The sequence below is a fragment of the Panulirus ornatus genome, chromosome 5 (genome assembly GCF_036320965.1).
Source record: "Panulirus ornatus isolate Po-2019 chromosome 5, ASM3632096v1, whole genome shotgun sequence".
NCBI lineage: Eukaryota > Metazoa > Arthropoda > Malacostraca > Decapoda > Palinuridae > Panulirus > Panulirus ornatus.
Genome location: NC_092228.1, coordinates 28,134,893 through 28,160,847, shown reverse-complemented (window position 1 = coordinate 28,160,847; position 25,955 = coordinate 28,134,893). Strand labels below are relative to the sequence as shown.

Below are 25,955 nucleotides of genomic sequence, written 5' to 3'. Positions count from 1 at the left end.
GGGAGAAAGAATATTTCCCACATATTCCCTGCGTGTCGTAGAAGGTGACTAGAGGGGGTCGGGAGAGGGGGGGGCTGGAACCCCCCCCTTCTCCTTGTACTTACATACTCAACAAACTTATACCACTGTAAGTTGAGCCCTCACCTTCACCCCCTTTGCCTTTGTACAATGGCACTATGCATGCATTTCACCAATCCTCAGGCACTTCACCATGAGCCATACATACATTGAATATCCTCACTGACCAGTCATCAACACACTCACCCCCTTTTTTAATAAATTCCAATGCAATACCATCCAAACCCGCTGCCTTGCCGGCTTTCATCTTCCGCAAAGCTTTCACTACCTCTTCTCTGTTTACCAAACCATTCTCCCTGACCCTCTCACTTCACACTCCACCTCGACCAAAACACCCTGCCACTCTATCATCTAACACATTCAACAAACCTTCAATATACTCACTCCATCTCTTTCTCACATCACCACTACTTGTTATTACCTCCCTTATCAAAAAGGCATGGTAACATTACACAGCCCAGCCTCACACCCACATGCATACTAAAATTTTCACTCAACTCTCCATCCACTCTTAAAATGTTTTATACTTAACAGAATGCTTTCACACAATCTTACAGGTATTCCTCTACCCCAAATATCCTTAACATATCCCATAAAGCATTCCACTCGACTCTCCAGATCCATAAAAGCCACATACAGATTCTTACCTTGCAGCAGATAATTTCCCATTGTCATTTTCACCATAAAAATATGATCCACACATCTTATCTTTCCTAATACCCCCTGCCTCCTTACTTATTCTGCATTCAATCACTTCCATCATTCTATCAATCAACACTCTTGCATACACTTTTCCTGGTGTACTTAAGACTTGTTTCCCTATAACTGCTACATACATCCTTAGCACCTTCTCCTTTGAATAAAGAAACAATAATAGCTTTGACCCAATCCTCAGGTACAACCCTCTGTTTCTATGCTAAATAATGTATCAAATGCATCCATTCTTTCACACTTTCTCCTCCATGCTTAATCATTTCAGCTGCAATCCTATCCACTCTAGGTGCCTCAACATTGCCTTTCTTATCTCCTTTCTTGCTAAAGGTTCCTGCACTTGTATCCTTTCCTACCTTCATATCTGATCATTTTAGCTGTAATCCCATCCACTTCAGGTGCCTTTCCTACCTTCAACTTCTTTTTAGCCCTTCTTACCCTCCTTTCTGCTAAAGGCTCCAGCGCTTGTATCCTATTCCTTCCATCCTCCATACCAATGCATGTAAAAACTGCTGTCTCACCTTCTCCTACATTCATCAGTTTCCTCCTTTTCATTCAGCAACTCCCCTTCTTTACTTCTTACATTAACATTTCCATTCTTACAACTGCCTCTTTCGTTTTTTTCACCTCCTTCCAGTACAATATCTATTTTTCCCTAAACTTTTGATTCAACTTTCTTCTAAAATCTTCTACTCTTCTGTGCTTTTCTCTATCAGCTTCTTCACAAAGATCACTGAAAACTATGTTAGCATAATTCACTGTGATAAAACTGCAAATGGATGTGATATTGAAAAGTTTTAAAAGAATGAACCCCTTCAGAGATTGTAATAACAAAGATAGATTACAGCTGCTACTTTTAAAATGAAAAATGAATAATGAGTCAGATGAAAGACAATGGGTGAAGAGACAATAGCATTTCTTTTTTTATTCCAAACTTATACCAGGGAACCGACTATATACCCAAGCATCAGGTTTTCTGCCTTGCTAAACTTACCTCATTATCCATCAAGGAATACTGCACATTTAATTATGATGACCATAAATTCTTAAAGTAAATATATTACACAACTCTTCCCCAGTGAAGTTCAAAAGATAAGGCAACAGGTCATCTTTGCCTAGCACATACTCTTATCCAGAAGCTGCAGCAAGCTACAAAAAAAAGAAAAAAAAAAAAAAAAAAATTGTTTTACTTAGTTTTATAAAGACCTTACAGGAAGCCATCTCCCTCCAGCTTGGCTACAGCAATTATGCAAGCTCATTTTCAAGTTTCTATGTCTTGAAAGCATAATTACTTGTAAAAGTAATGTATTGGTAAAAGAAAGTGGATTACTAACCTGGAAGATATTTGATCTTCTTCTCATATTCTGAAGGTCCATCAAGACTGCAATCATTTTCTTGCTGTAAGAACAGGGTACCTCACATCTCTTATGTAAGATCATCTCAAGTTCAGATGCTGGAATCTCAGTGAAGTGTAACTCTACAAAACGATTGCGGAATGCCCGAGACAGTACCTATGGAAAACAAAATTATCCATTAGCAAATGGCCATTCACAATTGTCTAAAATCTTTTAAAAATTTAGTATCAGCTATATCTGGATAAGAACACTAAGTATCAAAAGTTCTTTTACTATAACGTGGGGAATTTCTATCTCATCTTTAACAGATAAGCCTGAGGAATCACCATACAGCTTGGCCCAGTGATAAGCCTGAGGAATCACTGTGTTGCCTGGCCCACCGATAAGCCTGAGGAATAACTGTAGTCTGTGCAGCCTGGCCCACTGTTCAATCCAACATGAGAAAGAGGGGGATTGAGAGTAAAAGGTTTTGAAAGCGCATGGCCTGAACACTCAGAAGGGAATAAAGTGCGCAAGGGTTTGAGTAAACTGGAGTAATGATGTATGTAAGGGTGTGACATACTGTCCATGGATGGAACCACGTCATATGAAGCAGTCATGAAAACCACAGAAAGGTTCTGCACAGCTTGGTCATGTGAGGGTGGATATGGTTTCAGCGTACTATAAATAACTGCTATAGACTGGAAGTGAGGGGATGAGACTATTTCTTCTACTATTCTTAGCATTATCTCAATAATGCAGGAAATTGCAAAAAAAGCATCAAAGACAATCACAAACCTATACCAGCATAGGGGATAGGGGAGAAAGAATACTTTCCACATATTCCTTGCATGTCGTAGAAGGTGACTAAAGGGGGCGGGAGAGGGAGGCTGGAAACCCCCCTCCTTGTATCTAAGTTTCTAAAAAAGGGAAATAGAAGGAGTCAAGCAAGGAGTGCTCATCCTCCTCAAAGGCTCAGATTGGGGTGTCTAAATGTGTGTAGATGTAACCAAGATGAATAAGAAAGGAGAGATAGATAGTATGTTTGAGGAAAGAAACCTGGATGTTTTGGCTCTTAGTGAAACGAAGCTCAAGGGTAAAGGGGAAGAGCAAAAGTCTTGGGAGTAAAGTCAGGGGTTGGTGAAAGGACAAGAGCTAAGGAAGGAGCAACACTACTCCTGAAGCAGGAGTTGTGGGAGAATGTGATAGAGTGTAAGAAAGTAAATTCTAGATTGATGTGGGTAAAACTGAAAGTGGATGGAGAGAGATGGGTGATTATTGGTGCCTATACACCTGGTCATGAGAAGAAAGACCATGAAAGGCAGATGTTTTGGAAGCAGCTGAGTGAGTGTGTTAGCAGCTTTGATGCATGGGACTGGGTTATGATGATGGGTGATTTAAATGCAAAGGTGAGTCATGCAGCAATTGAAGGTATATTTTTGGTGTACATGGGGTGTTCAAAATTGTGAATGGAAATGATGAAGAGGTTGTGGATTTGTGAGCTGAAAAAAGACCAGTGACTGGGAATACCTGGTTTAAAAAGAAAGAAATACATAAGTACACATATGCGAGTAGGATAGATGGTCAAAGGGGCTTTATTGGATTATGTGTTAACTGATAGGTGTGTAAAAGAGACTTGTGGATGTTAATGTGCTGAGAGGGGCAGCTGGAGGGATGTCTGATCACTATCTTGTTGAGGCAAAGATGAAGATTTGTAGAGGTTTCCAGAAGAGAGAATGTTGGGGGAGAAGAGAGTGTTGAGAGTAAGTGAGCTTGGAAAGGAGACTTGTGTGAGGAAGTACCAGGAGAGACTGAGTGTAGAATGGCAAATGGTGGAAGCAAATGACGTGATGGGAGGGGTAAGGAATGGGATGTATTTTGGAAAGCAGCGATGGCTTGCGCAAAAGAAGCATGTGGCATGAGAAAGGTGGGAGGTGGACAGATTAGAAAGGGAAGTGAGTGGTGGGATGAAGAAGTAAGGTTGTAAGTGAAAATGAAGAGAACCGTTTGGACAATACTTGCAGGGAAGTAGTGCTAATGACTAGGAAATGTATAAAAGAAAGCGGCAAGAGTTCAAGAGAAAGGTGCAAGAGGTGAAAAAGAGGGTAAATGAGGTTGGGGTGAGATAGTATCATTAAATCTTAGAGAGAATAAAAAGATGTTCTGGAAGGAGGTAAATAATGTGCTTAAGAAAAGATAACAAATGGGAACATCAGTAAAGGCAGCAAGTGGGAAGGTAATAGCAAGACGTGAAGAAGTGAGGAGATGTAGCGAGCATTTTGAAGGTTTGTTGAATGCGTTTGATGATAGAGTGGCAAATATAGGGTGTTTTGGGTGGGGTGGTGTGCGAAGTGAGAGGGTCAGGAAAAATGGTTTGGTAAACAGAGAAGAGGTTGTGACAGCTTTGCAGAAGATGAAAGCAGCAAGTCAGCTGGTTTGGATGGTACTGCAATGGAGTTTATTAAAAAAAAAAAGGGTGACTGTGTTGTTGATTGGTTGGTAAGGATATTCAATATATGTATGGATCATGGTGAAGTGACTGGGAATTGGCAGAATGAATGCACAGTGCCACTGCACAAAGGCAAAGAGGATAAAGATGAATGCTCAAACTACAGAGGCATAAAAGTTTGTTGAGTATTCCTAGAAAATTATTTGGGAGGGTATTGATTGAGAGGGTAAAGGGATGTACAGAGTATCAGACTGGGGAAGAGCTGTGTAATTTCAGAAGTGGTAGAGGATGTATGGATTAGGTGGTCGCTTTGAAGAATGTATGTGAGAAATACTTCGAAAAAGAGAGGGATTTGTATGTAGCATTTATGGATCTTGATAAGGCATACGATAGGGTTGATAGAGATGCACACCTAGGAAAACACTAACAACAGAAGACGAAGAAGACCCCACAGGATTCAAACAGGGGCATATCTAGGGGAAGTAGCACCTAAGGCGAGAACTGAAATTGTGCCTGTCCAAACATATGACACCAATATTTTTCATTTCTATTACATCCGCCAAGGAGATTATGTTTTTACCAGCGTTTGTTTGTTTGTCTGTGAGCATCTTTCAACAAAAGTTAAGAAATAATTTTGATGAAATTTTCAGGGAAAGTCAGAAATGACACAAGGACCAATTGATCAGATTTTGGGAGTGATCCAAATCATTGTCTAGATCCACGACACCATTACGGAAATATCAATTTTTGTGTATAGCTATTGAACTAATAATATCAATATGATTCCAAACAACAAAGATATGTTTTCATGGCCAAGAAATCTAAATCTTTAAGATACGAATCATTGTCTGGATCCAGGACACCATTGCGCCACTGGCACCCAGGGCACCTGCCCTACCTGCCATACCTTAGATATGCCACTGGATTCAAACAATCTAAGGACAGACTTGCCATCTTAGAGTGCTCAAACATCTAATATTTGTTTAATCTTAATTTCTAGCAGTCCATGGTATACTTTTGACACATGGGAGATGTATAATTAGTGGATTAGAGGTGTGTTGATGAATTATCATTACATGACCACGGTTGGTCCGGCAAAATGGTTAATCTGACAAGGCTTTGGAACCAACACTGCTGGAAAATCAGTGGTGTACTTGTATACACAAGTATACACATGTGAGTACAAGAGATGGTCAACAGGCATTACTGCATTCCATATCACCTGACAGGCATGTAAAAGAGAGAGTTTTGAATGTAAATGTGCTGAGAGGGGCAGTTGGTGGGACGTGTGTGATCACTATCTTGTGGAGGTGGGAGTGAAGATTTGTAAAAGTTTTCAAAAAAGAGGAAACAACGTTGGTGAGAACAGTGATGAAGTGAAGAGGAGACGGATTAAGTATATTGAATATGTTTACTGATAGAGTGGCAGATTACGGAATTTGGATCTGTTTAAAACATAAGATAAGGAAGATAAAAATGCTTTATGGAAGGTTTAAATATACAGTAAGGAAGGAAAACAGCAAAGAAACCTGCTCAAAGCTGTGATAAGTTTTTATCACAGATATAAGGCTTGTGCATGAATAAGAAGAAAGGAAAGTGAGGTGTTCAAGGGCGGTCTTCAGTAGAGGTTTGGAGGTTCTCCATGACTGTTCAATTTGTATATGGGTGGGTTCGTGAGGGAGGTAAATGCGAGTGTCCTGGGGAAAGCATGTAGTCTGTAAGGGATGAGATGGCCTAGGCAGAGACAATTGTTGTTTGCTGATGATAAATCACTGATGGCTGATTTGAGTGAGAAAAGTTTGACGAAGTGAAGTGTTTTACATGTCTTGGAGTGGGCATGGTAGTGAATGCAACCATGGAAGTGGAAGCAATTTGTATATGGATGGGTTCGTGAGGGAGGTAAATGAGAGTGTCCTGGGGAAAGCATGTAGTCTGAGGGATGAGATGGCCTAGGCAGTGAGACAGTTGTTGTTTGGTGATGATAAATCACTGGTGGCCGATTTGAGTAAGAAAAATTTGACAAAGTGAAGTGTTTTAGATGTCTTGGAGTGGGCATGGTAGTGAACGCAAGCATGGAAGTGGAAGCAAGTCATAGGGTGGAGAAGGGGTAAAGGTTTTAGGAGTGCTGGAGGGCAAAAATGGGTATGTTTGAAGGAACAGTAGTCCCAACAATATTACATGGATGTGGGTATGGGCTATAGATAAGGCTATGCAAAGAAGAGTGGATGTGTTGAAAATGAAATGTTTTTTTTTTTTTTTTTGCTCTGTCGCTGTCTCCCGCGTTTGCGAGGTAGCGCAAGGAAACAGACGAAAGAAATGGCCCAACCCACCTCCATACACAGGTATATACATACGTCCACACATGCAAATATACATACCTACACAGCTTTCCATGGTTTACCCCACACGCTTCACATGCCCTGATTCAATCCACTGACAGCACGTCAACCCCGGTATACCACATCGATCCAATTCACTCTATTCCTTGCCCTCCTTTCACCCTCCTGCATGTTCAGGCCCCAATCACACAAAATTTTTTTCACTCCATCTTTCCACCTAAAATTTGGTCTCCCACTTCTCCTCGTTCCCTCCACCTCCGACACATATATCCTCTTGGTCAATCTTTCCTCACTCATTCTCTCCATGTGCCCAAACCATTTCAAAACACCCTCTTCTGCTCTCTCAACCACGCTCTTTTTATTTCCACACATCTCTCTTACCCTTACGTTACTTACTCGATCAAACCACCTCACACCACACATTGTCCTCAAACATCTCATTTCCAGCACATCCATCCTCCTGCGCACAACTCTATCCATAGCCCATGCCTCGCAACCATACAACATTGTTGGAACTACTATTCCTTCAAACATACCCATTTTTCCTTTCCGAGATAATGTTCTCGACTTCCAAACATTCTTCAAGGCTCCCAGAATTTTCGCCCCCTCCCCCACCCTATGATCCACTTCCGCTTCCATGGTTCCATCCGCTGCCAGATCCACTCCCAGATATCTAAAACACTTTACTTCCTCCAGTTTTTCTCCATTCAAACTTACCTCCTAATTGACTAATCCCTCAACCCTACTGTACCTAATAACCTTGCTCTTATTCACATTTACTCTTAACTTTCTTCTTTCACACACTCCACCAAACTCAGTCACCAGCTTCTGCAGTTTCTCACATGAATCAGCCACCAGCGCTGTATCATCAGCGAACAACAACTGACTCACTTCCTAAGCTCTCTCATCCCCAACAGACTTCATATTTGCCCCTCTTTCCAAGACTCTTGCATTCACCTCCCTAACAACCCCATCCATAAACAAATTAAACAACCATGGAGACATCACACACCAATGCCGCAAACCAACATTCACTGAGAACCAATCATTTTCCTCTCTTCCTACACGTACACATGCCTTACATCCTCGATAAAAACTTTTCACTGCTTCTAACAACTTGCCTCCCACACCATATATTCTTAATACCTTCCACAGAGCATCTCTGTCAACTCTATCATATGCCTTCTCCAGATCCATAAATGCTACATACAAGTCCATTTGCTTTTCTAAGTATTTCTCACATACATTCTTCAAAGCAAACACCTGATCCACACATCCTCTACCACTTCTGAAACTACACTGCTCTTCCCCAATCTGATGCTCTGTACATGCCTTCACCCTCTCAATCAATACCCTCCCATATAATTTACCAGGAATACTCAACAAACTTATACCTCTGTAATCTGAGCACTCACTCTTATCCCCTTTGCCTTTGTCCAATGGCACTATGCACGCATTCCGCCAATCCTCAGGCACCTCACCATGAGTCATACATACATTAAATAACCTTACCAACCAGTCAACAATACAGTCACCCCCTTTTTTAATAAATTCCACTGCAATACCATCCAAACCTGCTGCCTTGCCGGCTTTCATCTTCCGCAAAGCTTTTACTACCTCTTCTCTGTTTACCAAATCATTTTCCCTAACCCTCTCACTTTGCACACCACCTCGACCAAAACACCCTATATCTGCCACTCTATCATCAAACACATTCAACAAACCTTCAAAATACTCACTCCATCTCCTTCTCACATCACCACTACTTGTTATCACCTCCCCATTTGCGCCCTTCACTGAAGTTCCCATTTGCTCCCTTGTCTTACGCACTTTATTTACCTCCTTCCAGAACATCTTTTTATTCTCCCTAAAATTTAATGATACTCTCTCACTCCAACTCTCATTTGCCCTCTTTTTCACCTCTTGCACCTTTCTCTTGACCTCCTGTCTCTTTCTTTTATACATCTCCCACTCAATTGCATTTTTTCCCTGCAAAAATCGTCCAAATGCCTCTCTCTTCTCTTTCACTAATAATCTTATTTCTTCATCCCACTACTCACTACCCTTTCTAATCAACCCACCTCCCACTCTTCTCATGCCACAAGCATCTTTTGCACAATCCATCACTGATTCCCTAAATACATCCCATTCCTCCCCCACTGTCCTTACTTCCATTGTTCTCACCTTTTTCCATTCTGTACTCAGTCTCTCCTGGTACTTCCTCACACAAGTCTCCTTCCCAAGCTCACTTACTCTCACCACCCTCTTCACCCCAACATTCACTCTTCTTTTCTGAAAACCCATACAAATCTTCACCTTAGCCTCCACAAGATAATGATCAGACATCCCTCCAGTTGCACCTCTCAGCACATTAACATCCAAAAGTCTCTCTTTCGCGTGCCTGTCAATTAACACGTAATCCAATAACGCTCTCTGGCCATCTCTCCTACTTACATACGTATACTTATGTATATCTCGCTTTTTAAACCAGGTATTCCCAATCACCAGTCCTTTTTCAGCACATAAATCTACAAGCTCTTCACCATTTCCATTTACAACACTGAACACCCCATGTATACCAATTATTCCCTCAACTGCAACATTACTCACCTTTGCATTCAAATCACCTATCACTATAACCCTGTCTTGTGCATCAAAACCACTAACACACTCATTCAGCTGCTCCCAAAACACTTGCCTCTCATGATCTTTCTTCTCATGCCCAGGTGCATATGCACCAATAATCACCCATCTCTCTCCATCAACTTTCAGTTTTACCCATATTAATCGAGAATTTACTTTCTTACATTCTATCACATACTCCCACAACTCCTGTTTCAGGAGCACTGCCACTCCTTCCCTTGCTCTTGTCCTCTCACTAACCCCTGACTTTACTCCCAAGACATTCCCAAACAACTCTTCCCCTTTACCATTGAGCTTCGTTTCACTCAGAGCCAAAACATCCAGGTTCCTTTCCTCAAACATACTACCTATCTCTCCTTTTTTCACATCTTGGTTACATCCACACACATTTAGACACCCCAGTCTGAGCCTTCGAGGAGGATGAGCACTCCCCGCGTGACTCCTTCTTCTGTTTCCCATTTTGAAAGTTAAAAAAATACAAGGAGGAGAGGATTTCTGGCCCCCCGCTCCCATCCCCTCTAGTCATACAGAGTGGACAGTGGCAGACATACTTGTCTGATAGAACACCGATTTCCCACAAGAAAATCTGGAAAACTTAAGCGTCGCGTCACGAGAAGAACCATCATAATGGAGTTGCACGGACTGTGATCCTTGCTGTGGTTACAAGAATGTTCTTCCGCCCACCAGTGATGCTACTACGTTTGTGAATCAAGAACCATTGCAACACAAACCTCGCCAGGTGGTAGAGTGTCCCGCAGTGTATTGAGACAGACTTCCCAAAAACTTTTTTAAAGGGGAAGTAAATGTTTATAGTTGTGTTACTGGAGTGATAGTTTTCATACATGGTGCTTTGACAAGAAAATAGTGAAACTGGAAAAAATGTAGCTTAGACATTGAAGCTTATTGATACAGTGGTTAAATTGATGAGAACTACTATTGACGTTTGTGTAAATAAATTATACATTTCCCTTTTCCATAGCCAGAGGTTGAACCATTATGTGGCATTCATTTTTTCATTTCATTTCAAGCTAGAAGTTTCAGTTTTCTAAATTATTTCTTACATTTTTCATATGTATATTTATGTATATGTGTGTGTGTGTGTATATGTGCGTGTTTTTTTTTTTTTTTTTTTGCTTTGTCGCTGTCTCCCGCGTTTGCGAGGTAGCGCAAGGAAACAGACGAAAGAAATGGCCCAACCCACCCCCATACACATGTATATACATACATCCCCACATGCAAATACACATACCTACACAGCTTTCCATGGTTTACCCCAGACGCCTCACATGCCTTGATTCAATCCACTGACAGCACGTCAACCCCGGTATACCACATCGCTCCAATTCACTCTATTCCTTGCCCTCCTTTCACCCTCCTGCATGTTCAGGCCCCGATCACACAAAATCTTTTTCACTCCATCTTTCCACCTCCAATTTGGTCTCCCTCTTCTCCTCGTTCCCTCCACCTCCGACACATATATTCTCTTGGTCAATCTTTCCTCACTCATTCTCTCCATGTGCCCGAACCATTTCAAAACACCCTCTTCTGCTCTCTCAACCACGCTCTTTTTATTTCCACACATCTCTCTTACCCTTACGTTACTTACTCGATCAAACCACCTCACACCACACATTGTCCTCAAACATCTCATTTCCAGCACATCTATCCTCCTGCGCACAACTCTATCCATAGCCCACGCCTCGCAACCATACAACATTGTTGGAACTACTATTCCTTCAAACATACCCATTTTTCCTTTCCGAGATAATGTTCTCGACTTCCACACATTCTTCAAGGCTCCCAGAATTTTCGCCCCCTCCCCCACCCTATGATCCACTTCCGCTTCCATGGTTCCATCCGCTGCCAGATCCACTCCCAGATATCTAAAACACTATGTGTATGTATATATATATGTATATATATATATATATATTATCCCTGTACAAGGACAATATGTGGTGTGAGATGGTTTGGTCGAATAAATAATGAAAGGGTAAGAAAGATGTGTGGTAATGGAAAGAGTGTGGTTGAAAGAGCAGAAGAGGGTGTGTTGAAATGGTTTGGACATATGGAGAGGAGAGATAAGGTTGACAACAGAACTGTGTCAAAAATGGAGAAAACAAGAACATGGAGACCAAATTGGAGATGGAAGATGGAGTGAAAAAGATTTTGAGCAATCGGGTCCTGAACATGCAGGAGGGAGAAAGGCACGCACTGGATAGAGTGAACTGGAATGATGTGAAATAATGGGGTTGACATGCCATCAAAGGACTGAACATGTGAAGGGTCCTGGGTAAACCATGGAAAGGTCTCTGGAGCCTGGTTGTTGACAGGAAAGTGTGCTTTTGGTGCATTACACACAACAACTAGAGATTGAATGAGAGATGTGGCTTTTCTTTGTCTGTTCCTGGCACTACCTTGCTAACATGGGAAATGGCAATCAAGTACCAACAGAAAAATTCAAATACAAGAATTTAGTACTCAATAATTGAAATAAGCTAAGATTAAACCCAAACTTAGGCTAAGAAAAATCTTAGACCAGTCAGCTCATAAATTCATCAAGAAGAGTCTTATAGCTAAGATGGATATCAAACAAATACTCTAATACTACGATAATGGGTTTGGTGACTTGTATATCATCACACAAAAGTCTTATCATCATTCCAAGATTTTCTAAGAGTTTATGATTAAACTATTCAAATCTCATGGACAGTATGTACATACTCAGAACATCAACTTACCTGTGACATGGATTTCATGTGCTTTGAGCTAATCATATTCACTCATTTTTTTTACATCTACCTTTGCCAAAATGTTAGCCAAATTTACACAAAAGCAATGTTTTCTCCATATTTCAATGCAGCAATCTTTAACCCTGGTAACTTAGCTCAGACTACCTTATCCTGGTGATAGGGGCAACTGTAGATGACATATTCAAAAGTGTTGCCTCAATAACATTTTCATAGGAAAGTTGTAAGGTAGAACGAACATGAATGTGTCATGCATCCAATCACCAATGACATGCATCCCTTTACCCTTTGTTATAAAGACAATAATAAGGATAAACTTAAGCTGCAGCCTCTCGACTGATCATGCCTGTATCATTCCTTATGTTGAAGAATGATATATTAATTTTTACCCTCTCAAGGAAGGTGATGTGGGTAATAAATGTTGGTATGTTACTGCAGCAAAGCTTGGGAGAAATCAGTGGTTGAGAAGGTAGCATAATATACCACTGCATTATAATGACTGATTAAATGAATTATTCATACCAAAGAGTGACAAGTGATGATCAAGCTGAATTTTGAAGATGTTCAAGGTGTTGATCTGAACATTTTCTGATAGCTTATTCCACTCATCAATAATATCAATGGTACAGAAATATTTCGTAAAGTTCAGATTAACTCATTAGCCTGTAAGTTTTAAGCCATTTCCTCTCACTGGTAATGCTGGTGCAACTTTATATAAAGAAATTTTCAATACCAACATTGTTGAATCCTTTAAGTATTTTGAAACATTTCATCAATTTGCCCAAAAGGCACTTCTTGCTTAAGGACATCAAGTATAATTCTTGCAGTCACTCCTCATATGGCTTGTTAAACAAGGCCAGAATCACTTCAATTACTCTTTATTGCACTGAGAGAGAGAGAGAGAGAGAGAGAGAGAGAGAGAGAGAGAGAGAGAGAGAGAGAGAGAGAGAGAGAGAGAGAGAGAGAGAGAGAGAGAGAGAGAGAGAGAGAGAGAGAGAGAGAGAGAGAGAGAGAGAGAGAGAGAGAGAGAGAGAGAGAGAGAGAGAGAGAGAGAGAGAGAGAGAGAGAGAGAGAGAGAGAGAGAGAGAGAGAGAGAGAGAGAGAGAGAGAGAGAGAGAGAGAGAGAGAGAGAGAGAGAGAGAGAGAGAGAGAGAGAGAGAGAGAGAGAGAGAGAGAGAGAGAGAGAGAGAGAGAGAGAGAGAGAGAGAGAGAGAGAGAGAGAGAGAGAGAGAGAGAGAGAGAGAGAGAGAGAGAGAGAGAGAGAGAGAGAGAGAGAGAGAGAGAGAGAGAGAGAGAGAGAGAGAGAGAGAGAGAGAGAGAGAGAGAGAGAGAGAGAGAGAGAGAGAGAGAGAGAGAGAGAGAGAGAGAGAGAGAGAGAGAGAGAGAGAGAGAGAGAGAGAGAGAGAGAGAGAGAGAGAGAGAGAGAGAGAGAGAGAGAGAGAGAGAGAGAGAGAATCAAAACTGCACTGCATGTTCAAGGTGTGGTCTAACATGACTTATGCATAGTGACAATATCACATCCTTGTTTTTGTTAATAAATCCTAACATTCTACTTGCTTTCTTGGCAGCTTCAATGCAATGCCAGGAGAATTTGAAGTTACTGAAGACATTGACCTGAGATCTCTCAAACTACAGGTGTCCTTTATATTGTAGCCCATCAGTTCATAATCAAATTTTCTGATGAGGTTTCATACTTGTTTAAACTGAGATTTATTGATGTTAAATGGCATTTGCCATTTACTAGACCATTCAGTGATTTTATCTAGATTTTCTTGTAATTTTAGCCTATCTTCTTAAGTCAATATGACATGGCTGATCTTTGTGTCATTTACAAATTTGGACACTTGGTTATTTAGCCCTAAGTCAATATCATTAATATAAATGATGAAAAGTATAGGCTTAAGAACGCATCCCTGGGAGACCCCACAAGTAGGGGGTAACAATGGTGATGATTCCCCATTCATTACAACTCTTTGCTTCCCATCATGCAACCAGGCTTCTATCCAATTTCCTATGCAACCAGAAATCCTAAGGTCGAGACTTTATGCATCAATTTAATGTGGGGGACTATGGTGAGTGCTTTCAGGAAGACTAGAAATACTATATCTATTGCTCTTGTCTAGTCGTGGGTATTGAACAATTTATGAAATTAAAAGAAGTTTACAAGGCATGATGTGTGACTTCTAAAACCTATCTATCTATCTTTGACACCTGTTCCAAATGGAACTCCTTCAAAAGGGTGCCCACAAAATGAATATGCAGTCCAATTTGGTCCCCAAACTATGAAAATGACAAGGAAAAATTAGAGCAAGTAGCAAGTACAAAGCTGCGCGACAAAATTGATCCCATGCTTTAGAAATCTGGCACACGAAGAGAGGCTAAAACAATTGGATCTCTTCTCCCTTGAAAAACATAGAGTTTGCAGCAATTTAATTCAAGCGTTCAAAATTCTGAACAAATTCAATGACGTAAACCACGAGCATCTTTTCGAAATACAAGAAAATACAGTTACTAGGACAAAAGGGGGGTAAAACTCATAGCTAAAAGATGTAGTATGAACATGGGAAAAAGCTTATTTTTCTATAGGTGTGTTGAGAACTGGAATAAGTTACTGTCAGATGTAGAGAATGCTAAAACTATAAATACCTTCAAAAGTCATCCAGACAAATATATAAATCCATGGGGAAAAGCTTATTTTTCTATAGATGTGTTGAGAACTGGAATAAGTTACTGTCAGACGTAGTGAATGCTAAAACTATAAATACCTACAAAAGTCATTCAGACAAATATTATATAAATCCAGGTATACTTTGAGAAAAACGCCACAAATAAACATATAAATGACATCAGTTATGGGGAAACTAGAAGGTTAAGTGTAGCAGTGGAGTCGGTGATAGCTTAAAAAAGTACTAAGCGGAATTTTTTTTTGCTATTAATTTTTTTTTCAGACAACCCAGTCATTGGCCAATCAGACCTCCTGTCATCTGTCTTTCTCATGTAAACTAATGTAAACTAAAGAACTCTAGTGCCACTTCAAAGCTTTTAGGCTAGTGGCAAAGGGTAAGTCTAGTGCTGTTTTTGTAGAGGCTCCTGCCGGATCTTCCTTACGACTACTTCTATCTAATGCTTCTATCTAACCTCTAAAACCACACTGAGTATTACTGATCACCCTGTGTTGTTCCAAGTAGGCTAAGATTTTGTTTCTAATAATCGACACCAGATGTGTACATATAATTGATGTGAGGCTAATTGGATGGTAAATGCAAGGCAATTAGCATCTTCCCTTTCTGTATATAGGAGTGACGTCTGCCAGTCTCCAGTATTGTGGGACTATTCCAACCTGGAGAGATTTATTGAAAACATAGGTTAATGGTCCAGCATAGAAACAATCAGGACCTTGGCTTTTATCACTCATCAACTTATCTATTCGTGTTAGTACTCTAACTGAGACAGTAAATTCTTGTATCATATATTTATTTATTTATTATACTTTGTCGCTGTCTCCCGCGTTTGCAAGGTAGCGCAAGGAAACAGACAAAAGAAATGGCCCAACCCCCCCCCATACACAGGTATATACATACACGTCCACACACGCAAATATACATACCTACACAGCTTTCCATGGTTTACCCCAGACGCTTCACATGCCTTGATTCAATCCACTGACAGCACGTCAACCCCGGAATACCACATCGCTCCAATTCACTCTATTCCTTGCCCTCCTTTCACCCTCCTGCATGTTCAGGCCCCGATCACACAATTTTTTTCACTCCATCTTTCCATCTCCAATTTGGTCTCCCTCTTCTCCTCGTTCCCTCCACCTCCGACACATATATCCTCTTGGTCAATCTTTCCTCACTCATTCTCTCTATGTGCCCAAACCACTTCAAAACACCCTCTTCTGCTCTCTCAACCACACTCTTTTTATTTCCACACATCTCTCTTACCCTTACGTTACTCACTCGATCAAACCACCTCACACCACACATTGTCCTCAAACATCTCATTTCCAGCACATCCATCCTCCTGCGCACAACTCTATCCATAGCCCACGCCTCGCAACCATACAACATTGTTGGAACCACTATTCCTTCAAACATACCCATTTTTGCTTTCCGAGATAATGTTCTCGACTTCCACACATTCTTCAAGGCCCCCAGAATTTTCGCCCCCTCCCCCACCCTATGATCCACTTCCGCTTCCATGGTTCCATCCGCTGCCAGATCCACTCCCAGATATCTAAAACACTTTACTTCCTCCAGTTTTTCACCATTCAAACTCACCTCCCAATTGACTTGACCCTCAACCCTACTGTACCTAATAACCTTGCTCTTATTCACATTTACTCTTAACTTTCTTCTTTCACACACTTTACCAAACTCAGTCACCAGCTTCTGCAGTTTCTCACATGAATCAGCTACCAGCGCTGTATCATCAGCGAACAACAACTGACTCACTTCCCAAGCTCTCTCATCCCCAACAGACTTCATACTTGCCCCTCTTTCCAAAACTCTTGCATTTACCTCCCTAACAACCCCATCCATAAACAAATTAAACAACCATGGAGACATCACACACCCCTGCCGCAAACCTACATTCACTGAGAACCAATCACTTTCCTCTCTTCCTACACGTACACATGCCTTACATCCTCGATAAAAACTTTTCACTGCTTCTAACAACTTGCCTCCCACACCATATATTCTTAATACCTTCCACAGAGCATCTCTATCAACTCTATCATATGCCTTCTCCAGATCCATAAATGCTACATACAAATCCATTTGCTTTTCTAAGTATTTCTCACATACATTCTTCAAAGCAAACACCTGATCCACACATCCTCTACCACTTCTGAAACCACACTGCTCTTCCCCAATCTGATGCTCTGTACCTGCCTTCACCCTCTCAATCAATACCCTCCCATATAATTTACCAGGAATACTCAACAAACTTATACCTCTGTAATTTGAGCACTCACTCTTATCCCCTTTGCCTTTGTACAATGGCACTATGCACGCATTCCGCCAATCCTCAGGCACCTCACCATGAGTCATACATACATTAAATAACCTTACCAACCAGTCAACAATACAGTCACCCCCTTTTTTTATAAATTCCACTGCAATACCATCCACCTGCTGCTTTGCCGGCTTTCATCTTCCGCAAAGCTTTCACTACCTCTTCTCTGTTTACCAAATCATTTTCCCTAACCCTCTCACTTTGCACACCACCTCGACCAAAACACCCTATATCTGCCACTCTATCATCAAACACATTCAACAAACCTTCAAAATACTCACTCCATCTCCTTCTCACATCACCACTACTTGTTATCACCTCCCCATTTGCGCCCTTCACTGAAGTTCCCATTTGCTCCCTTGTCTTACGCACTTTATTTACCTCCTTCCAGAACATCTTTTTATTCTCCCTAAAATTTAATGATACTCTCTCACCCCAACTCTCATTTGCCCTTTTTTTCACCTCTTGCACCTTTCTCTTGACCTCCTGTCTCTTTCTTTTATACATCTCCCACTCAATTGCATTTTTTCCCTGCAAAAATCGTCCAAATGCCTCTCTCTTCTCTTTCACTAATACTCTTACTTCTTCATCCCACCACTCACTACCCTTTCTAATCAACCCACCTCCCACTCTTCTCATGCCACAAGCATCTTTTGCACAATCCATCACTGATTCCCTAAATACATCCCATTCCTCCCCCACTCCCCTTACTTCCATTGTTCTCACCTTTTTCCATTCTGTACTCAGTCTCTCCTGGTACTTCCTCACACAGGTCTCCTTCCCAAGCTCACTTACTCTCACCACCCTCTTCACCCCAACATTCACTCTTCTTTTCTGAAAACCCATACAAATCTTCACCTTAGCCTCCACAAGATAATGATCAGACATCCCTCCAGTTGCACCTCTCAGCACATTAACATCCAAAAGTCTCTCTTTCGCACGCCTGTCAATTACACGTAATCCAATAACGCTCTCTGGCCATCTCTCCTACTTACATAAGTATACTTATGTATATCTCGCTTTTTAAACCAGGTATTCCCAATCATCAGTCCTTTTTCAGCACATAAATCTACAAGCTCTTCACCATTTCCATTTACAACACTGAACACCCCATGTATACCAATTATTCCCTCAACTGCCACATTACTCACCTTTGCATTCAAATCACCCATCACTATAACCCGGTCTCGTGCATCAAAACCACTAACACACTCATTCAGCTGCTCCCACAACACTTGCCTCTCATGATCTTTCTTCTCATGCCCAGGTGCATATGCACCAATAATCACCCACCTCTCTCCATCAACTTTCAGTTTTACCCATATTAATCGAGAATTTACTTTCTTACATTCTATCACATACTCCCACAACTCCTGTTTCAGGAGTATTGCTACTCCTTCCCTTGCTCTTGTCCTCTCACTAACCCCTGACTTTACTCCCAAGACATTCCCAAACCACTCTTCCCCTTTACCCTTGAGCTTCGTTTCACTCAGAGCCAAAACATCCAGGTTCCTTTCCTCAAACATACTACCTATCTCTCCTTTTTTCACATCTTGGTTACATCCACACACATTTAGGCACCCCACTCTGAGCCTTCGAGGAGGATGAGCACTCCCCGCGTGACTCCTTCTTCTGTTTCCCATTTTAGAAAGTTAATACAAGGAGGGGAGGATTTCTGGCCCCCCGCTCCCGTTCCCTCTAGTCGCTTTCTACGACACGCGAGGAATACGTGGGAAGTATTCTTTCACCCCTATCCCCAGGGATAATATACATATATATATACATATACACATACACACACATACACACACATACGCACATATACACACACACACACACATACATATATATACATATGAAAAATGTAAGAAACAATTTAGAAAACTGAAACTTCTAGCTTGAAATGAATGAAAAAATGAATGTCACATAATGGTTCAACCTCTGGCTATGGAAAAAGGAAATGTATAATTTATTTACATTGCATGTGAATGCAATTTATCATTCTCAACATTTGTGTCACTGCTTTCTCATAAAAACAGAACTAAAAAAACTTGTTCAGGGTTGTTGCTATGCTTTTATCATCTACCATGGGTTCCATCCTCATTTACTAAGGATTCTATTCCACTCCTTACGTTTCTTATTATCAATACACAATAAATCTTCGATCTAATGAACTAATAGGGGAGAGGGGTGTCTGTTAATGCTGGAAGTCTGTTAAATTGAATGTAACCTATTTCTGTGCCACATTTACGTTCACATGCTTTCTTTTAACTCCTCTATCATTGTAAGGTTTATTGTGTGGTATGAGAGTTGGGTGGCGGGCACCCGGCAGCATGGGAACGCTCGCCAGGGCCAGGCAGTTGGAGGCAGGAGTCAGACTGGGATAGAAGTGATACCACCCCTCTCCTGTGAAAGGATACTTCTTTATTATAAAGCGAGGACAGACTACTTGCTTTCATTGCACCTCTTACATGGCACAGAGTAGGATTTGAACCTATGCAGGAAAATCCCATGTTATCACAAGGCTGTCCACCTTCAGGATATGGGAAACACCCAAGGAAATTGCATCAGATAGGGGAACCAATCCAGACAACGAGTAGATGGAAGCTTTCTACAAAAAATGGGGAATCATGGCCCGCATCTCCTCAGCCCACTTCCCCCAGTCCAATGGATGTGCTGAAGCTGCAATAAAGGCAGCCAAATGTATAATGAGGGGCAATATGGGTGTTGGAGGCAGTCTGCACAACAGCAAAGCTACTCAGGCCATGTTCCAATATCTCAACACTCCCCTAAGAGAGGAGGATAAGTCACCTGCACAACTGGCAGCAGGATGACAGTTGCGAGATGCTGTCCTGGTGCCCCGGCAACATTATCTGAAAAACTGGGCAATGGAGAACTGCTCTGCAAAACTGTGAGCAGACCATAGCATACAGTAAGGCTCATATGAAGGGCGGCCAAGCAGGTGACACCACTATGCTACCCCAGCTGTCTGTGGGCACCCCTGTGTGCATGCAGGACATTGCTTCAGAGGTGTGGGACAGGTCAAGCACAGTAGTGGAAGTGAAGCCACACAGACAATACTCAGTAAAGACAAATGGCAGTGGCTGCCTGTCTTTGCAAAACCAATGTCACCTGTGCCCCCAGGATTCCCAGGTCCCCATGACACTGGTGGGTCAAGGGGAGTACTCACCAGCAGAAGCTTTGCCTCCAGTTGTGGTGACAACCAGCCTCAGGAAGTAGTGCCCTCACAATGTGAGACACTACCCCACACACTTGCAAGATTATGTTAGTAGTGGCTCCAGTGAAGAGTGAACACACTAATTTGTCATTTTTGTTCTGCTCACATGTAAAGGAAGTGTATCGTTGCTAAGCTGCAATTTGTGCGTATATTTGCCTTATGCCTTGTTGAATTTCAATTTCTTGTTTGTTTTGTTTTACTGTAACAAAATGTCACAATTAATTACCAAAATCATGTGAGGGGGTGTAGGGTTTATTGTGTGGTATGATAGTTGGGTGGTGGGCACCCGCCAATATGGGAACACTCGCCATGCAGTTGGAGGCAGGAGTCAGACTAAGACAGAGGTCATGCCACCCCTCTCCTGTGAAAGGATACTTCTTTATAATAAAGTGAGGATGGACTACCTGCTTTTACTGCACCTCTTACAATCACTTGATGCCATTTTGAGTTGTCAGGATTGCAAAACTATTAAATAAGGTCACAAATCTGAAATAACAGAAATACTATATACAATGTGTATGTGTACGTGTAGGAAGAGAGGAAAGTGATTGGTTCTCAGTGAATGTAGGTTTGCGGCAGGGGTGTGTGATGTCTCCATGGTTGTTTAATTTGTTTATGGATGGGGTTGTTAGGGAGGTGAATGCAAGAGTTTTGGAAAGAGGGGCAAGTATGCAGTTTGTTGTGGATGAGAGAGCTTGGGAAGTGAGTCAGTTGTTGTTCGCTGATGATACAGCGCTGGTGACTGATTCATGTAAGAAACTGCAGAAGCTGGTGACTGAGTTTGGTAAAGTGTGTGAAAGAAGAGAGTTAAGAGTAAATGTGAATAAGAGCAAGGTTATTAGGTACAATAGGGTTGAGGGTCAAGTCAATTGGGAGGTAAGTTTGAATGGAGAAAAACTGGAGGAAGTAAAGTGTTTTAGATATCTGGGAGTGGATCTGGCAGTGGATGGAACCATGGAAGCGGAAGTGAATCATAGGGTGGGGGAGGGGGCGAAAATTCTGGGAGCATTGAAGAATGTTTGGAAGTCGAGAACATTATCTCGGAAAGCAAAAATGGATATGTTTGAAGGAACAATGGTTCCAACAATGTTGTATGGTTGCGAGGCGTGGACTATGGATAGAGTTGTGCGCAGGAGGGTGGATGTGCTGGAAATGAGATGTTTGAGGACAATATGTGGTGTGAGGTGGTTTGATCGAGTAAGTAATCTAAGGGTAAGAGAGATGTGTACAAATAAAAAGTGTGGTTGAGAGAGCAGAAGAGGGTGTTTTGAAATGGTTTGGTCACATGGAGAGAATGAGTGAGGAAACATTGACAAAGAGGTTATATGTGTCAGAGGTGGAGGGAACGAGGAGAAGTGGGAGACCAAATTGGAGGTGGAAAGATGGAGTGAAAAAGATTTTGAGTGATCGGGGCCTAAACATGCAGGAGGGTGAATGGCGTGCAAGGAATAGAGTGAATTGGAACGATGTGATATACCGGGTTCGACGTGCTGTCAATGGATTGAACCAGGGCATGTGAAGCGTCTGGGGTAAACCATGGAAAGTTGTGTGGGGCCTGGATGTGGAAAGGGAGCTGTGGTTTCGGTGCATTATTACATGACAGCTAGAGACTGAGTGTGAACGAATGGGGCCTTTGTTGTCTTTTCCTAGCGCTACCTCGCACACATAAAGGGGGAGGGGGTTGTTATTCCATGTGTGGCGGGGTGGTGATGGGAACAAATAAAGGCAGACTATGAATTATGTACATGTGTATATATGTATATGTCTGTGTGTGTATATATATGTGTACATTGAGATGTATAGGTATGTATATTTGCTTGTGTGGACGTGTATGTATATACATGTGTATGTGGGCGGGTTGGGCCATTCTTTCGTCTGTTTCCTTGCGCTACCTCGCTAACGCGGGAGACAGCGACAAAGCAAAATAAATAAATAAATATACTATATACAATGTGATTGCACAATAGCTTGAGGCAGACTGAGACCAAAAGAAGGCGAGTATACCCCATGCTACCAAAACAGGAGCAATACGGCTATTATTAATTAATGTGCTGTATTCTTATTCGTCCATTAAATCTGAAAGCCATCATAATGGGGTCCATCAAATTGAGGGTTTACTGTATCTATAAAATCTTTTACAATATCTATTACTATCTCTTGCTATACTCCCTTCATATTTCCTTTTGGTTTGTTTGATAAGTTCTTTCATTTGCCTTTGGGTTACCGTCTGATTTCTTATAGCGTATATTTCTGTGCCATATAGTTCTTCCAATCTTGGGAATACCATTTACGATTGTTGTTGGTTTTATTGTTTCTGCTGAGCATGGAAACAAATGTGACTTGATGGTACATAAACTGACGCTTAAAATTGGCCCAAAATTCCTGTGGGCATGAGCCAGCAATAGTGAGACTCTATAATGTGTCACACAGCCAATCAAAATCAGCCCTTTTAAAGTTGAGGTAATAATACTGCTTTCATGGGAGTCAGTTTTGATATCTATGTTATAGTCACAAGTGCCCTGATGTTCTCCAACACGAGTATTAGCTACTAAGAACTCCTGAGATGCAAGACCTAAATCAAGTATATTAGCTTCCCTTATCGGATCAGTGATGGCTTAGTTGATAAGTATAGCATATTCACTTTTTGCACCTGAGATAATCTGCCAGTTGATTTCTGGAAAATTAAAATCCCAAGAGAGAGAGAGAGAGAGAGAGAGAGAGAGAGAGAGAGAGAGAGAGAGAGAGAGAATGATATGTTTCTAATCTTAAGATGTTGAAAATAATCTATTTTCTAATGCAGCTGTTGTGCATGAAAGCTATTTAATGTATCAATCAAAATTAACCAACCTTTCGTCCACCATACAACCCAGGTGGATTCTGGGTGGCAAACAGCATAAAATGGGGATGAGCACGAATGGTTTCTTGTGTTTCTGGGATGAAAAGTTCACGGTTATCATCAAGAAGACGATTAAGAGCCTCTAACACATCCGACGGTGCAAGGTTGAGTTCATCCAAAATAATCCAATGGCCCCTGCGCATTGCCTTCACAAGTACTCCTATGAAAGATAAAAGAATTTTTAAAAGTTTTAGGAAGACCAGTCGATGCCAACTTTCACAGTCCGCAAAATATAAAGTACACAATATCATATCTAAGTGTAATATAAAGTACACAATATTATATCTAAGCATCATATAAAGTACACAACATTATATCTAAGTCTAATACAAAATACATAATATTGTATCTAAGTTTAATATAAAGTACACAATATCTAACTGTAATATAAATCATCAAAATGGATTTGGATCTTGCTTGTGGAAGCCGTTTGGGGTAAGGTGAGTGTGGCAGAATTATGAAGAGAACGGGAAAGGACTGCCTAGCTCTTCATCTAAGGATGGACAGGATTGCCTAGCTCTTCATCTAAGGATGGACAGGATTGCCTAGCTCTTCATCTAAGGATGGACAGGATTGCCTAGCTCTTCATCTAAGAATGGACTTTTGGAGAATTTGTCCCAAGATAGATAAACAACCTAAACTTTCTCAAGCATATCCATTATAGTTACTGGAACATTACAATGGTTGAGATCTCTGATCTGGTGTGGTGACCAGCATCAATCTACCCCATAATACAAACATTTTCCTCCAAACTAATGATTTTTCTGTTTTCTTCTGGTGAAAAGCACAAGACTCACATGGATGCTTTCATCTCATGGTTATAAGGGTTTGAGGAGGTTATATGCAATATCAAAATATAAAAATGCAAATGGTATCTAACTATACATATCTATATCTTTGATATCCATTCCCATTAGAAACTCTCTCAAGGGGGTGACCACAGCAAAAGTCCCCATAACTGTTGAATGCCATTGCAGCTTCTTAGCCTTTAGCGCCTCATTCTTAGGCCACTGACAAGAGGGCAACCACCATATTGCCATGTGTGTTGGACTCCCTGTGTTGGTGGATGCCACACTCAATAGCAAATGATCATTATTAGAGTGTTCACCTGCTATTTCTATGATCAGTTTAAAACTTTTTACAATAATCTGTTCCTCATAACAGAATGAAATAAACACATGTAAAGATTATCATTATTTTGCTTTGTCGCTGTCTCCCACGTTAGCGACGTAGCGCAAGGAAACAGACGAAAGAAAGGCCCAACCCACCCACATACACATGTATATACACACACGTCCACACACGCAAATATACATACCTATACATCTCAACGTATACATATATGTACACACACAGACATATACATATATACACATGTACATAATTTATACTGTCTGCCTTTATTCATTCCCATCGCCACCTCATCACACATGAAATAACAACCCCCTCCCCCTTCATGTGTCTAAGGTAGCGCTAGGAAAAGACAACAAAGGCCACATTCGTTCACACTCAGTCTCTAGCTTGTCATGTAATAATGCACCGAAACCACAGCTCCCTTTCCACATCCAGGCCCCACACAACTTTCCTTGGTTTACCCCAGACACTTCACATGCCCTGGTTCAATCCATTGACAGCACATCGACCCTGGTATACCACATCATTCCAATTCACTCTATTCCTTGCACACCTTTCACCCTCCTGCATGTTCAGGCCCCGATCACTCAAAATCTTTTTCACTCCATCTATCCACCTCCAATTTGGTCTCCCACTTCTCCTTGTTTCCTCCACCTCTGACACATATATCCTCTTTGTCAATGTTTCCTCACTCATTCTCTCCATGTGACCAAACCATTTCAATACACCCTCTTCTGCTCTTTCAACCACACTCTTTTTATTACCACACATCTCTCTTACCCATATATTATTACTTACTCGATCAAACCACCTCACACCACATATTGTCCTCAAACATCTTATTTCCAGCACATCCACCCTCCTGCGCACAACTCTATCCATAGCCTATATGTAAAGATATATATATTTATATACAAAAGAGCAAATACACTATATGTGGTCCATAACACTGAAGTTAAAGCACAGATCTCCCAGGAAAGTGATGCAGAAATGATGAAAGAGGTTCTGGAAAATATGATTCATACAAATTTTCTGTTTCCCATCATACAACAAAAGCAATAATTGTAAAAGTAAGAGGGTATATACAAAAAAATGCCGCCACATCTTGTGGCTATGGTATTATAATCAATGCATTAATCCCTCCATGGGAGTGGTGAAGGTAGGGTTTTGGAGGGTGTGGCAATCATATTTTCTGTTTTCTACTATCAAATTAAAGTAATGCATGTAAAACTAAAGGAAAATATACAAAAAAAAAAGAGCTAAAATATTTCAAATATCTGTAGTATAATGCTTAAGTTAATCCTTAGATCCCCCATCTCTTAAGAGTGGTGCTGAAATGGTGAAGGAGAGTATGCATTAGC

The 25,955-nt window shown here is 41.1% G+C and overlaps 1 protein-coding gene across 2 annotated transcripts in view; it reads right to left on the bottom strand.

The window, feature by feature from the left end:
* The window catches only part of LOC139748641 (midasin), a 355,039-nt gene that overhangs the window by 167,376 nt on the left and 161,708 nt on the right, over window positions 1–25,955 (bottom strand). For both annotated transcript variants that reach the window (XM_071661871.1, XM_071661870.1), the window contains 2 exons: window positions 23,412–23,620; window positions 2,124–2,300 (listed from right to left, as the gene is read on the bottom strand). In XM_071661871.1, coding sequence (XP_071517972.1) covers window positions 2,124–2,300; window positions 23,412–23,620 — 386 coding nt within the window. The remainder of the gene's footprint in view (window positions 1–2,123; window positions 2,301–23,411; window positions 23,621–25,955) is intronic.